Consider the following 16,824-nt stretch of genomic DNA (forward strand, 5'->3'; position numbering starts at 1 on the left):
ACCCAACCTACCTGGAAAGGGGTCTCTCTTCAGTTTGCCTTTCCCAAGATTTTTTCCATTTTTTTGCCCTACATGGGTTTATTTATTTATTTATTTATTTATTTATTTATTTTGCGGGGGGCTTTCCTGTCTACTTAGACTCTCTAAGTCTTAGAGAGTCAAGGCATGTCTTGCTGTCAAAAGATAGGGCCTATTAAAGCCCATTGCAACACTCCTTGTGTGATTTTTAGATAGATATGAAAGGCACTATATAACAGATAGGTAGATAGATAAATATGAAAGGCACTATATACAATAATAGATAGATAGATGGATATGAAAGGCACTATATACAATAATAGATAGATATGAAAGGCACTATATACAAAGATAGATAGATAGATAGATAGATAGATAGATAGATGGATATGAAAGGCACTATATACAATAATAGATAGATAGATAGATGAAAAGCACTATATGATAGATAGATAGATGGATATGAAAGGCACTATATACAATAATAGATAGATAGATAGATGGATATGAAAGGCACTATATACAATAATAGATAGATAGATATGAAAGGCACTATATACAATAAAAAATAGATAAATAGATATGAATGGCACTATATACAATAATAGATGGATAGATATGAAAGGCACTATATACAAAGATGGATAGATAGATATGAAAGGCACTATATACAATAATAGATAGATAGATAGTTTATTAATCCCAAGGGGACGTTCACATACTCCAGCAGCAGCATACTGATTAAAAACAATATTAAATTAAAGAGTGATAACAATGCAGGTTAGACAGACAATAACTTGTATAATGTTAACATTTTTGGCCTTTGGCGGAGTGTGGAGACTTTTTTTTCTTGGCACAGAGTCGATATCACATCTGTGCCAACGGGACTTCTAGCTTTGAGGCTTCCTGACAGGCTTTCTTATCCACATTTTCCACTGCACAATACAATGTATGGATTAGAGTCCTAATTTAGCACATTCAGTGAGATATCTGCAGGTTCTCCTAACTGATGCTCTGTTGGATTAGGCTCTCTAAGACTGCCCAATGTAGCACATTCTTTCGTTATCTGCAAACAGTGCACTTACTTTTATCACAAAAAAGCCTTTAAGGTCCAAGCCTGAGGATTAGTCTGCTTGGTTTCAGTTGGCAAATGTATGCTAAATATAAGTATATTAGGCTCACAAATCACAGTATCACAGAGTTGTTTTTTCAGTTCTGGTTACAGACCAGTAGCTCAAGCATTTGATGGTAATGCCTGACATTCTCCAGGACACTCGGAGTTGTGAGGGGTTACAGCCTCTCAGGCATTGGACATAAACAAGTCCAAGATGGGACGCTAGCTCATCGCAGAAACCACTCATGCTGAAATGGGATGCCAAATTAGAATGGTCAGTGCCCAGGCGTGAGATTTGAACCCATGGAGCTGAACCTGCCAGGCAGCAGCACTTCCCACTACACCTGCTCTACAATATGATTAACAGAATTTATGTCCAGTACACTGGAGAGAGGGATAGAGCTAGTATTGAATTAAACTAAAACCGTTGTCAGTCTTTCACAATGACTAATAATTCAAGCACTTTAATAAATGAATGTAGAATTACCGCTCAGGAGAAGTTAATTGAACAGGTTGATCTGAATTGCGGGTGGCACGGTGGCGCAGTGGGTAGCGCTGCTGCCTCACAGTTAGCAGACCCGGGTTTGCTTCTCTGGTCCTCCCTGCATGGAGTTTGCATGTTCTCCCTGTGTCTGCGTGGGTTTCCTCCCACAATCCAAAGACAATTGTCACTAGTGTGTGCTTGGTGTGTGTGTGCCCTGCCCGGGATTTGTTTCCATGCCTTGCACCCTGTGTTGGCTGGGATTGGCTCCAGCAGACCCCCGTGACCAGCAGATTGGATGATTAATGGATGGATCTGAATTGCAGAGAGGACAACATCAGATGAGAGCATTTCATTGAAAGAGAGTGTGTCTGTGTGCCACAAATGGGCAACGGACCTCTGGAGCTTCCTGAGGTTCTTTAACAAACTTCTTGTCATGCTCCTTTCTTTTGTATGACGGTACTTCCTCCGTTTTTGGTGGAAGCTTTTTCACTGATACAAATGACTATGTTGATCAAATTTGTTACCTGTTCTAGGCCACGGCACAGATGGAAGAGCGCCTGGCAGACTTCATCTCATCATCTTCTCCAGACAAGGTCATACCCCTAGCTGATGGAGTCCTTAGCTTCATCTTCCACCAGGTCATTGAGTTGGCCCGTGATTGCTTGGATAAATCTCGGGAGGGTCTCATCACGTCACGCTACTTCTATGAGCTGCAGGAGAACCTGGAGAAGCTGCTGCAAGATGTAAGTCTAACTGGATGCTGCAGTGAGTGCTGTGCTGTGAGTTTACTCAAACAAAGTGAGCTGGTGATGCATGTAACCCGTGACTCCATTGTAATACTGGTATACCACAGTAGGCCCATGAAGTTGATCAGTTTTGTTTTGAACACATCTTCAACTCAGAACGTGAGTTTGCAGGTTAACAACAGCAAGTTACTTTTCTTTTTTTTTTTTTTTGTATTAATATTAAAATATCACATTGTTGAGCGATATTTGAACAATATTCATTTTTCTCACTCAGCTTCCTATATTTTACATAGGTTTATGTTCTGGAGATTGGCACAGTGGTGTAGTAGCTGGCACTCCAGGATTCAGGTGTTATGAGTCCCCAGGGTATGTTGTGACAGATGAAAAGATCAGGAGATTCAGTATAAGTTCAGCCGAGACTGCGGATCCCACTATAGACCTTTCAAGTGTGTTTTTTTTGTGTCAACTTCCCAGTAAGAGATTATAATGCTTTGTAGTTTTTTGATAACAAGTTTAATTTAGTATTCTGGCTTGCCCATTTGCTGTATTTGAGTTTGTGATGTTGGCCCGTTATTACAATTATGTCTCATCTTATGGTCCCAATGCAAATCCAAACTGCTTTCTGGTCATTCTTAGTTATTCTAACAAAGCAATATGCTCTTCAATTTATTTTTTAATACTTGCCACAGTACCTGACAAAGACAGGTAATGAAATAATTCAAAAATGTTTGCCATCTCTTGCCCCACGTGTGCTTTCAGCACCTTTTCCTCTGTAATTGAATGTGTGGTAACATCTCTTCTCTCGAGTGTTCCTGGAAAGCCTGCTTCTCAGACTGTTTCTGAGGTGCCGTTCTCACCTCCTGTCTGGTTTCATACTTTGAGTCTTTAAAGACGACTCTCTTAGCGTGTGTCCTTACTCCTTTTTGTGCGTTTCACACTCGCATTTCCTCTTTCTACCTGTCGCCAAAGCCGGACTGACCAATCACACCAAAGACAAACAGACCGGTCAGATTGCTCTGGGGTATTAGACGCATAGAGCTAAGAGTTTTATTATATAGTAGACGGCGCTCTTCACTGAGTACAGAATCGTTGTGCTGTTACAAATACATGAGTAAAATAAAAATGACAGACTTTAAAACTTTACATAACACACACATATAAAAAATATGGATTAGGTTAAATATAGAGTAAAACAGAAGTTTCAAAGCTATTAACATAAACGAATCCTAGCTGTACATGTCCATTATTGTTACTGTTGAGATGTGACCACCGAACAGCAGAGGAGAAGACAAAAGATCCAGTCAACAGAATCAGTTTCAAAAAATAAAAATTGGGGACCCTTTTATGCCGGACGTGGGAAAGCTTTCGGTGCCACGCCAGCTTCGGGAAGCACTTCTAGGCTGTAAATAAAGTTCGGAGGTATGTAGACACACCGACAGGGCTGCATTTCCGGACTCCGCATCCCAAGCACCCCTGCGAGCGTTCCGACTGAGTTCCCATATGAGGACCACTGCCACCTGGCATATGGAGAATGGAACTGTTCCCACTACTAGTTATCGCTGGTCCATCCATTATTTGATACCGACTGGACACTTTTTGTTGTTCTGCCGGCTCATCTGTCTGTCATTCCTCTTTGGCCTCCTGTCCGGGTATGAAAATATCTTCTTTCCCGGTCAGGATGCCTGTCCTCCTCCTACACTGGTTAAGTGCTTTTGAGTATGCTTTGAATTTTGAAGATGAGAAATAACACTGAGGGTCCGTCTCCTAAGATGATATAGTCTGCCGTGCCCTTTCTTTTGCAGTGACATCCTTCACATGTGGTACAGCTCTGTGGTAGCTAGTGTAGTAGCTGGGTGGGTAACATCACTTCAAGACATGCCCACCGAATCAACAATGCAAATGTATGTTTTTATTCTAAAATAGTAAGAATAAAATCAGTTCATTTCTCAAAACGTGAACCCGTGAAGTTTTGATTACCAGTCAATAGTTGATACCGTTGCGCCACCGAAGCAGTCGTAGTAAATGCATGTCAATGTCGCACCCTAATGCGGGTTCTTTTTTTGAGTAAAAGCGCACTTGTTCTGTTATATTTGTACCTTTTGTGAAAGTGTTTTCTTGATATTTGTACTTCAGGCTTCACACATTATAAACTTCATGTCTACATTTTGTCAATTATTACTAAAACATGAAAAACGTTTCTGTTTTAACGATGTGTTTTTATACAGATCGTTGTAGACACGAGACACACATGAAATGCATTTGTTCCAAGTAACGATATAGTATTTATAAAAGGTGTGATTTTGCTTGACCTCTCTCTCTATACAACTCCAAGCAACTGGCACGCAGGTAAACAGACTTGAGCTGAGAAAACTGTGCGCCGTTGTGGGATGTGATAGCAGGCTGTTTGCTGCTTATCAACACATTTAAAAGACAAAAGACGCTGATGGAGAGGTGCGAAGCGATTTAAGGTGGGACGGATCTACGAGTTTTTTCATAGGCTCTGGTAATTCTAATGTTAAGAAGACAATCTCAGTCAGGAGTTGCCTACTGTACTCACTGGAGGTAGTAGTGGAGGAGAAAATGAAGACATTATGAACAGTGCTACAGTATACATGCTGTCTGTGACACACTAGCTTAGAGACGAAGAACATCTGGAAACGTAACTCCATCATAACTGCGGCATTACACTTTTATAGCATTTTCACTGTCACTGCTCTTTTATCATTAGCCTTGTTGGAAGTTTTCTTCTTTTCTGAAATTCTTGTGTATTTGAGGGGCTGTTGTTTTTGTTGCCATATTTTTTGAACTTCTGTAAAAAGATAAATTTTCCTTGGGACAAAGAAAGTTCGACCTATCTGTCTGTCTGTTGAACTAAACTGGACTAGACAGCCTATCAGGATTCCAGGGCCTGTCCTAGCAGCAACAACAACAACATTTATTTCTATAGCACATTTTCATACAAATAATGTAGCTCGAAGTGCTTTACGTGATGATGAAAAAGAGTCAAAAAAGGCAAAGTAAGAATTAAAATAAGAGAACACTAATTAACATCGAATAAGAGTAAGGTCCGATGGTCAGGAAGGACAGAAAAAACAAAAAAAAACTCCAGACGGCAGGAAAAAAAATAAAATCTGCAGGGGTTCAGAGGCCACGAGACCACCCAGCCCCCTCTAGGCATTCTACCTCCCATAAATGAATCAGTCCTCGTTGTATTCAGGGTTCTCATGGAAGGACTTGATGATGACGGTCACGTGGACTTCTGGCCTTTAATCCATCAATGTAAGGAAGATCACGGTGCTTTGATCAGGTGGTGGTGGTGCAGGTCGCCACCACAAAAAAAACGGAAAAAGAACAAAAGAGAAAGTAGGGGTTAGTACGGATTTTGGAGCCACCATGAATATTAATGATAATTAATTGAATATACAGAGCATCAGGATTAAACTAAAATGAAGTTATGAGAAGGCCATGTTAACAGTAATGTGTATTTAGCAGTTTGTTAAAGTGCTCCACCGTATCAGCCTGGCAAATTCCTGTTCACAGGCTATTCCATATTTTAGATGCATAACAGCAGAAGGCCGCCTGCCCGCCTCACCACTTCTTTTAAGTTTAGCTCTTGCAATTCTAATTAGACCCTCATTTGAAGATCTGAGGTTACGATTTGGAGTGTAAGCTGTAAGACATTCTGAAATATAAGATGGAGCAGATTATTGAAGGCTTTGTAAACCATAAGCCGTATTTTAAAGTCAATTCTGAATGACACAAGAAGCGGTCTTGTATGAAAAGCCAGTCCATCTCTGGGCCTCCCACACACTTCTTTACTCACCAACCTTTTGTGTCCCACCTTCGGTCGAATGGAAGTGGATCTGACCTGTGGCCAAGTAACCTGATCAAAGTAAATGTAAAGCCAGCGTGTTAATGTAATATTTACAGTATGTCTCATCTCAGCTGAGCTGGCCCCCCTGCCTGACTGTCCACTTTACTTGAATGTAGCATCTTCCCCGACCTCAACCCCGGTCCTCGTTGCTACTGTGCCTCTCAGAAACAATTGACCGGATCACTTTGCCTGTAAAGATTTCCTTGCTTAAGAGTTGAGGTGATAAATAGAGACGTGTCTCCATCAGGTGAATCAAGCAACAGGATTGCAGCCTTTTCAAAAGTGGGTCCCCTTTTGTGTTTTCGCAGCACACTAAGTTATCAGTCTAGCCCCCATAACGCACCCTTCCACTGAATGTCTATATTAGCTCAATTACAGAGGCTAGAGGCTCATATTCATGTTATTGCTCCCCACTGGCCCGGTCCACATCCCCTGGGGGAGGCCGTCGCGATTTTAATTTCACGGCCCAGCACTCGCACTTAGTGACGGATGGGCCTTTCAGACAAGGGCAGGTGGGAGGGCCTCTCTAAATTAGCTTCTCTCTCTCTCCCCGCCTACCTGACCAATAGGAGGGACGAGATTTTGCTGCACAGCCTGTGTGTGCAGGAATGAGGTTTGCGAGCGCACCGCTGGAATATGATGGGGCTCCAGATGTTGATGTGACGTCACCAGGGGCAGGTTCATCAGTCAGGGGGTCGATGAGGGGAGTGAGGTAGTCCGTCTGTTAGATAAAACGCGGCACGCTGTGGCAACAAAGCATCTTTTATCCACACTTAAGCCAACATGTCCACTATATCATGGCAGAGACGTTTGGAGGAGGAGGACATTGTCCAAGAAATACTGGAACGGCGCAAATGGGCCCGAGCCATGGTGGAGGCTCTACCAGTTGAGTACATTTCCTTTTCTTTTTTTTTCCCTCTGTCAGGCCAGTTGTCTTCTTATCAGAGGTGAGAAACAAAGAGTGTGAATGTGCTGGCTGTTTGTCAGACCTGAATGCAGACCCTTAACGCACCATGCAGTGTCTGTATGATCACGAGGATGCCACAGCACTTCGCTTGTCACGGCTGCCTTAATTTTATTCATGACTTTGTATGATAATATGCCGCTCGGGGAGCCCCAGGGTTGGTGGTGTGAAGTGTAATTAGCAGAATGTGCTCACTCACCGCATGTCACCGCACGGGGCAAACTTAGATTCTCAGCTTCTTATTCCGTCAAATTTGTCTCCCTCAGTGCCGGTACCCACTCTGCACCTGATGCCAGCCTTCAAAACCTGGGGAGACGTTAGCAAAATGGGCAAATGAGCACCGGATAATGGGGCGCTGAATGCTGATGTGCTTTTTTTAGGTGTAAGCAGCAATTGTCTTCATGTCTGTCTGTCAGTCTGCTTGAAACAACTTGGCTTCCATCAGACAAAGTTCATTGATTGGCACATTTGTTCTTCGGGAGACTATGGTGCAAAATTCAGTTTTTCTCATGAAACCTCAAATAGGGTGCTATACATGTGCTTTGAATTTCAAAAACTCCTCTTTAAAAAAGGTCAATTTTTAAACAGTTCAAACAGAGCTTCAAATCTGCCCTGAGAAAGAGTATTTTCGTGATATGCGTCAATATCTGTCTTAACTTGATGTGATTTTATACAAATTGGGTGAATAGGATTGACGAGCATCGTTGGGCAGAATGGCCAGCTCTTGTGAAAATTGTTCTGTGGTCAATTCAATTCAATGTAGAGCGCTCTTTACTGAGGGCAGGAGCAGACCACTGTGACGAGGTCTGGGGTAAAATACAAGTGCAAGTTTCACCAGTTATAGTTATAGTCCACTAAGTTTAATGTGGATCAGGAAAATTAATGGAAGGAATTATTAAGGATAAGATTGAGCAGCACATGGCAAGGACAGGAGGTATTAGGAACAGTCAGTGTGGGGTCAGAAGAGGGAGGTCGAGTTTTACTAACATGCTGGAGTTCTGTGAGGAGGCAACAAAAGGATACGACCGGAGTGGAGATTATGAGTTTATTAATCTGGACTTTCAGAAAGCATTTCAAAGGTGCCACATGAGAGGGTGGGCATCAAACTAAAAGAAGTGGCAGTTCAGGGTGATGTTTTTAAATGGGTGCAGACATAAGAAGCAGCGGCTGATGGAACGAGGAACCTCATCAGAATTGGCTGATGTTAAGAGTGGCGTTCCACAGGGTCAGTGCTATTTTTAATATAAATAAATGATATCGATAGGAATATAAGTAATAAGATGGTTAAGTTTGAGGCGGAGTGGTGGCTCTGAGGCTAAGGATCTGCGCTGGTATCCCGAAAGTTGCCGGTTCGAATCCCCGTCGCTGCCAAAAGAGATCCTACTTGAGCAAGACCCTTAACCTTCAATTGCTCCAGGTTATGCAGTACAATGGCTGACCCTGCGCTCTGACCCCAAGGGGTATGCGAAAACTAACAGACTTGTAATGCAAGAAATTGTATAAGGCGAAATAAAAAACAACAACAAAAAAGTTTGCAGATGGTACCAAGATGGATTGACAGATAATGTGGAATCCGTTATATCATCAAAAAAGGACTTGGATAGCAAACAGTCTTGGGTAGATTTGTGGCAGATGAAATTTAATGTCAGTAAAGTAAAGAATTACACGTAGGAAGTAAAAATGTAAGGTCTGAATACACAATGAGTGGTCGGAAAATCGAGAGTCCACCTTATGAGAAGGATTTAGGAGTCGCAGTGGACTCGACATCATCAATTGCCAGACAGTTTTCAGAAGGCATTGAGAAGACTAACAGAATGTCAGGTTATATAGCGCCTTGATGTGTGGAGTACAAGACGCAGGAGGTTCTGCTCAGTCTTTATAACACACTGGTGAGGCCTCATCTGGAGTACTGGGTGAAGTTTTAGTCTCCAGGCTACAAAAAGGACATAACAGCACAGGAGACGGTCCAGAGAAGAGCGACTAGGCTGATTCAGGGCTCCCAGTATCTCAAATGTCTTTTCCATGGGCAGGAGAAGAATTTTTCAGTAGAGCAGTGGCATCAAGTGTGCCAACAAGATAACGAGAAGACAAGCGATAGATAGATAGATAGATAGATACTTTATTTATCTATCTATCTATCTATCTATCTATCTATCTATCTATCTATCTATCTATCTATCTATCTATCTATCTATCTATCTATCTATCTATCTATCTATCTATCTATCTATCTATCTATCTATCTATCTATCTATCTATCTATCTATCTATCTATCTATCAGAATAGAGGAGGGTTCGTAACCGCTTATAAATATTGTATGTCTCGAAACTGTGGAGATCATACTGAACCTTGGAGAGGCTTGCATCATCTTAGGTCCTACTGATAAGGCCAGAACAGGAATCCTCACACATCACATACGGTGCCCTCCACTAATATTGGCACTTTTGGTATATCAAAGCAAAACAGACTTTCATTATTTTTTATCCTCTTGATCTTTCATTTACGGTATTGACACAAATCTAACCTGTAATTGAAGTAATTGGAAGGAAAAATAAATTATCATGAAATACATATTTTTCTCAATATTCCATCCCCTTTGAGTGTATTGGAACTGCAAGACCAATTCATTTTTGCTCTGCACTGAAGACACGAACACACGAATATGAGATGAGAGCTTAGAAGTTCAGCTTTTATTTTCTGCCATTGGGATTTAGATATGTTGAACAATAGAGAAGACACCACCTTTTGTAGCAGATCGCCCCATTTTTAATATAGCATCTTGTGACTGATTGGTGAATTCATGTTAATAAGGATAAACCAACGTGAAAACCAGAGAGCTACCTATGGGACAAAAACAAGCCACTTTGAAGGAAGTAAGAGGCATTATACCAACATTGGGCATCACCAATACAACGATTTGAAATGTTCTGAAAAGGAAAGAAACCACTGGTGTCCTGAGCAGCAGACATTGAACAGGTCCACCCTGGAAAACCACAGCAGCTGATGACAGAAATGATGTGAGAGCTGTGAAGAAAACTCCAAAAACAACAACTGCAGTTGCCGATCTCGTCGCCGTTACATGACTGAAAATCTCTGGGCATGTCAGGCTGACTTTCCAACACAGTTGTCTTGCTCCAATAAAGTGCTACTGGGCAGAGCCGGCGCTGCATGAAGGGTTTATCCGGTACAGCGAGTTCATCTGCAGTCTCTGTCCTTTTCTTTTTTTCATTCTGTCATTGGTACGTAAAACACGAGACATCAGACAGACAATCTTTTTTTGCTTGTGAGGTCCAAAACACCTGCATTCCTAAATCCCCATCTCGCTGCATTGTATGCATTGTACTTCCAGACGAACACCCAATGGTGGTCATCCCTCTTACACACCTATGACTTGATTGTAAAGAAAATGGTCTCCAACAGCACTATGTAAAATGTTCATGAAAGCAGACCTCTGTTCAACAGCTGAGATGTCATTTATCTCCTGGTAATCTTTTGGCTCTTCCAAAATTCCGGGGTTGTTCCTGTACGCTTTCCTTTTTAACGAGACCCAGGAGTAAAAAACCACAAAGCAATCGGTCCAAAGAGTGAGCCACCCACAGATCTGCACTGACAGTCCATTATGCAGGAGCTCTCATATTGGAATGTTGTTCCGTGAATTCTGCACATGTTGACTTGAAGGAGACCATATAAGCAAACATCTCCACAATCAAAATAAATACGTATGCTGTTCCAAAGGACCTGTCCAGCCAGCAGGCACAGAGATAAAAGCCACGATAGCGTTTTGTTAGTTTTAACTTCACCCCACTAAACATATAAAACTGGCACAGAGCTCCTTGTCATGTGGGGGGCTACTTTATCGTGCGCTGCCCTGCATACGTGTAATCATTAAGGAGGGGGTTTGTCCTTGGTAACACCAGGTCCTAATTACCTCCTATACTGAGTAGGGTGACCTCGTGTTCTGATATTAAGTCTTAAACCCCAAGGATGACGGTGCATTTCCTGGGAGGCCGGTGTGCCCTCTTTATAGAAGTTAATCTATTTACATGGTTTGTTCCTGCTCTCATTTTTCGGCATTAATGAGGGCAGATTACCAGAATGTGTAAAGAACTTGAATGAGTTTAGTACACCCTTGATCAGTCTTTGTTATTTCCTCCTTATTTTTATTTTCAAATTAAAAAAGGAGAATTTATAGTGTTAGTTTGTCTGTTGTCACAACTATAAAGCATTGTTAATATTATAGGATTCTCTACAGCATTGCTAATGCTTGAGATGCGCCATCTGTTGGAATAAAAACTACAGTGCATTTTATTTCAACACGTATTACAAAATACATTCTAAAAGCTGGTATATCACAAACATTAACACTGAATGCACCCAATACAATGTAACTACTGAACGTACATAAATTGCCTTTTACACCGTGTTCCAAATTATTATGTAAATGATATTTTTCTCAATAGTCGATGCAAGTGGCAGTCAGCATAATTTTTGAGTCATCAACCATTAGAGTATAATTTGAATGTTACTGAACAAACTTCCTAATGATAACGGTATGTTTTTCAAAAATAAAAAACTTAAAATGCACTGTTCCAAATTATTACGCACAACAGAGTTTGAAAACATTTTATAGGTTGTGAAGAACTGAAAATGGTCATTTGTTGAATTTTTTGGGTTTTTTTTTTTGTTCTTTATTTCGCCTTATACAATTTCTTGTATTAGGAATTTGTTAGTTTTCGCATACCCCTTGGGGTCAGAGCGCAGGGTCAGCCATTGTACAGCGGCCCTGGAGCAATTGAAGTTTAAGGGTTGTGCTCAAGGGCCCAGCAGAGTAGGATCTCTTTTGGCAGTGACGGGGATTCGAACCGGCAACCTTCTGGATACCAGCACAGATCCTTTGCAGCATTTACTGAAATCAAAAGCTGTTTCAATCAAAAACATCTTAACAGGTCAAGTTACATATTAACATAGGACCCCTTATTTGATAGCAGCTTCACAATCCTTTTGAGTTTTCGGCGAGTTTCTCCTTGAATTTTCTTTGCAGGATGTCAGAATCGCCACCCAGAGCTGCTGTTTGGGTGTAAACTGCCTCCCACCCTCATAGATCTTTTCTCAATAGGATTGAGGTCAGGGGAGTTTCTCTTCTTTTATGCCAATAGCAGCCAATGATGCAGAGATATTCCTTGCAGCATGAGATGGTGCATTGTCATGCATGAAGATGATTTTGTTACAGAAAGCACGGTTCTTCTTTTTGTACCATGGAAGAAAGTGGTCAGTGTGGACGAAAACTCAGACCCGACAGCAGGTGCGGTTATAAAGCAGCTTTATTTTTCAGAGTCACGGTGAGAAGAGTTTCAGAAAAGCAGACAATCAAATATACATGACAGCGTCAGGGCTCTTCTGAACCCCGTCTGTTGGGTGGGGTCCAGTTTTATACCCCTAGAATGCGTGATTTAATATCATTATGAAATGTAACAGTCAACACATTTATTATACACAAACCTTGATCCCCTTTAATGTCCCTTGTGCAACTTGATTTCTTGGCTCCTTTTGTTATGGCGTTCAGATGTAAGCTAAGGGAAAACGTGATAAGGCAGACTCATGTGTGGAATGCTCAGACCTTGAGTCCTTTGCACAAACATCTTTCTGTTTGCTAAAACAAAGCATGCTGTTACTTGGTTTCGTAAAGCTTACTTCTCAGACATGAATTAGTACAAGAGAACGAAGAGAACATTCGTCTTCCACATCAGTCAGAAACTGCACATACTTTTTCAGAGGTCATTTTCACACCTTCAGGGACCCTAAAGGGGCCGACCAGCTCTCTTCCCATGATTCCGGCCCAAAACATGACTCCGCCTCCTCCTTACTGACATCGCAGCCTTGTTGGGACATGGTGGCCGTCCTCCAACCATCCACCACTCCACCCATCTGGACCATCCAGGGCTGCACAGCACTCATCTGTAAACAAGACTGTTTGGAAATTAGTCTTCATGTAGTTCTGGGCCCACTGCAGCCGTTTCTGCTTGTGACCATTGGTTAGGGGTGACCGAATAGAAGGTTTACGCATAACTGCAATCCTCTGGAGGATCCTGCTCCTTGATGTTCGCAGGACTCCAGAGGAACCAGCAGCTTCAAATACCTGTTTGCTACTTTGTAATGGCACTGTAACAGCTGCTCTCTTAATCCGATGTATTTGTCTGGCAGAAACCTTCCTCGTTTTGCCTTTATCTGCGCGAATCCCGTGTGTGCTCTGAGTCAGCCACAAATCTTTTAACAGTATGATGATCACACTTAAGGTTTCGTGAAATATCTAAGGTTTTCATACCTTGTCCAAGGCATTCAACTATTTCACGCTTTTCGGCAACAGAGAGATCCTTTTTCTTTCCCATATTGCTTGAAAATGGTGGTCTGCGTAATAATGTGGAACATCCTTCTTTAGTAGTTTTTCCATTAATTGGGCTTACCTGGCAAACTAATTATCACCAGGTGTCCGAGCTTGATTTCAGTGATCAAAAGAGCCCCGAGACACAATACCATCCATGAGTTTAACTGAAAAACAAAATATTTCATCTTTATGACACTTAAATACAACGTGCTGTATATATACAAGTAGGCCATTAAATTAACTGAGCCCAATTTAATAGACTGCAGATTTAAAGGATAAAAACTTTCTATCCTGAAGGAAAAATTTTCCACTGAGAATAGTGCATGCAGAAAAGCATTTTAGAGGAAAGATTCATATTGTAATGGGTGAGCATTTTACTTACTGCATGTGCCCCCTCTTGTTTCCTGTGTACCTGCTGTGATGGACAGCCGGCCGTCCAGTCCGGCCGGGACGTCCCTGAAAGAAAAGAATGGAGGTAGGCAGTCTTTTCAGGGCACTGCATCCCCCGGGACTCTAGGTGGCAGCTCCCCTGGATGGCAACGGTTCTCTGGATTCCCTCAAAGCATCCTGGGATGCGGAGCCCTTTTCCTCAGCCCTGTTGGGTGCCGTGGGTGCCGCCACGGGGAGCTCACAAAGAACCTGGGGACTCCTACTGTTACGACAATCGGGAAGTAATTCGGAGTCACAAGTTCGGAAGCCCTCAGTACTTCCGGGCTACTTGAGAACTAATGATGTATTGTTTGACCCGGAAGAAGAGGAGCAACACTTCCCGGTCGAGGACTGTTTAGACTGGATGAGACCCAGCAAAAAGAGAAAGAGTTGGGAGGTTGGGTGACGAAGCTGCTGGGAGTGGAGGATTGTATTGTTATTATTATTATTATAATTATTGAAGAATTGTGGCGAGTGTGGTGCTTTGTGCACTGTATTTGAAGAAAATATTAAATGGGTACTTTTACACGTGTGTCTTGGTCGTCTGTCTGGTGGGTTTCACAGGGCAACAGCGACCCCTAGTGTCCACACTGCTCATTGTACATTATAATAAAGACGTCATTCATACTTATGCTTCATACTTGGGGGCTGGGCAGATGGTCTCATGCCCTTGGAACCCTTGCAGATATTTTTTTTTTTCTGTCCTCCCTGGCCATCGACCATTACTTTATTCTTTGTTAATTAGTATTGCCTAATTTCTATATTTTTTCTTTCTTCATCTTGTAAAGCACTTTGAGCTGCACCATTTGTATGAAAACGTGCTACAGAAATAAATGTTGTCATACGTGGTGGTGCAGTGGAACAGTAAGAAGACCAGAGTTTGTCTCTCTGGTCCTCCTTGTGTGGAGTTTGTGTGTTCTTCCCGTGTCTGGGTGGGTTTCTTCCAGGTATTCCTGCTTCCTCCCACTGTCCAAAGGCATGCAGGTTAGGTGACTTGGCAGTGCTAACCTGGCCATAGTGTGTGTGTGTGTGTGTGTTTGCCCTGAGATGGACTGGCACCCTGTCCTTGCGCCCTTTGTTATCTGGGATTGGCTCCCACCCAACCAACCGCAATGATTAGAAAACAATGTGACATGACATACGTATACGTTATAATATGTATGCGTGCAATGTGAATTCTACTGCCGTAGCCACCACACCACACTCCCTACCTGTGGTTCCCTGTGACTTTTCTGCATTTCTCTTCACCCTTTCCTGTATTTATTAATTTATTTGTTTGTCTGTTTTATTTCCTCAGGCTCATGAGCGCTCTGAGAGCAGGGAGGTTGCCTTCGTTACCCAGCTCGTGAGGAAGCTGATGATCATCATCGCCAGGCCAGCACGCCTGCTTGAGTGCCTTGTAAGTTTTTTCTTTCACTTCTTGGAAGAGAGGCCATGGTCAGGTATTACTCCTCCTGTGCAGACTCCATTTTGACTCTCACTATTTGCTCGTCACATCCATGGGTCTTGACTGGCTGATCGGCCCTTGTTGCTTCTTTTGCTGCACTCCTTCCTCAAGTAAGAAAACAACACAAACAGCCGGGAATGTTAGTGGAGGCCTCCATTGCGAGACTCTGAACTATGACTCCAGCGATTTAAGCTACACTTATTGAATGAAAATGTGTTGTATAAATAAATGTTGGTGTTGTCGTTGATCGGGCTGTGCCTGCTAAATGTGTCTGGCATGCCGAGCAGAAGATGTGTTAAAACATTCAGCGTTAAGATGTCTGTCCGTGTTCCATTTCTAGTAGGCACACCATCTTTGATGGTGCAGCTTGGGTCCTTAAGTGGCCTTCCTAGGCTTTGTCACACAGCCCCAGTGCTCCCATATAACTCTTGCCATTTGGCAGTAGCTTCATTCTGTGTGTCTGCTACTGTCTTCTTGATGAATACAATCTAACATTCTGCCCTTCTTCCTCAGCGCTTCTCCTGTGCTGCCTTTATGCCAACACTTTGTCTGCTGCCCAGGATGTTTCTGTAATCCTTAGCATACTCAGATACTCATTAGAGGACGTAAAAAAACAACCGGCGTGAATGTCAAGTCTGACATTTTGGTATCATAGTGCCTTACAGTCAGTTTATTTGTAAAATGCCAAGATAATTTGTGTATTCTATAGGCGTTAAATTCAATAATGACTCCAATGTAGGAAGGTAAACACTTGAATTTGTCAATCTAATTCTTGATTAGACAAAATGCTCTTTTCTAAATGCGTTTGTTGCAGCAAGAATTGTTTAGGTTGTGCATGCTGGGTTATGAAAAACAAAATGTCTTTTCCAGTTGTGTTTTGTGGAGGGACACTAAGGGTACACCACACACAGAGCTGCCCGTGTTTATTAGTATACAGTATGGCTAGCAGCCCATGCAAACATGTCCAGTGCCTATAAAATGGGTTCACCCCTTGGACATTTTCATATGTTATTCTTATATAACTGGCGGGGTCCAGCTCCCTTCCTGGGGGTCCATAGTGGCTGCTGGTTTTCATTCCAGCCAGTTTCTTTAACAGTAAATCGTTTCTGCTGCTAATTTTACATAATGATTATGCCTTAATTATGACTGACTTGCTTAATCATTGGTCCTCCCTGCGTGGAGTTTGCACGTTCTCCCCGTGTCTGCGTGGGTTTCCTCCCAAAGTCCAAAGACACATGCAGGTTTGGTGCATTGGCGATACTAAATTGCCCCTAGTGTGTGTGCTTGGTGTGTGTGCCCTGCGGTGAGCTGGCGCCCTGCCCGGGGTTTGTTTCCTGCCTTGCGCCTTGTGTTGATGGCTAACTA

At 42.3% G+C, this 16,824-nt stretch overlaps 1 protein-coding gene across 5 annotated transcripts in view; it reads left to right on the forward strand.

Moving 5' to 3' along the window:
* The window catches only part of mast2 (microtubule associated serine/threonine kinase 2), a 457,031-nt gene that overhangs the window by 360,865 nt on the left and 79,342 nt on the right, over positions 1–16,824 (forward strand). For all 5 annotated transcript variants that reach the window (XM_039735193.1, XM_039735194.1, XM_039735196.1 and 2 more), the window contains 2 exons: positions 2,150–2,359; positions 15,310–15,411. In XM_039735193.1, coding sequence (XP_039591127.1) covers positions 2,150–2,359; positions 15,310–15,411 — 312 coding nt within the window. The remainder of the gene's footprint in view (positions 1–2,149; positions 2,360–15,309; positions 15,412–16,824) is intronic.

Source organism: Polypterus senegalus, chromosome 14 (genome assembly GCF_016835505.1).
Source record: "Polypterus senegalus isolate Bchr_013 chromosome 14, ASM1683550v1, whole genome shotgun sequence".
Taxonomy (NCBI): domain Eukaryota; kingdom Metazoa; phylum Chordata; class Cladistia; order Polypteriformes; family Polypteridae; genus Polypterus; species Polypterus senegalus.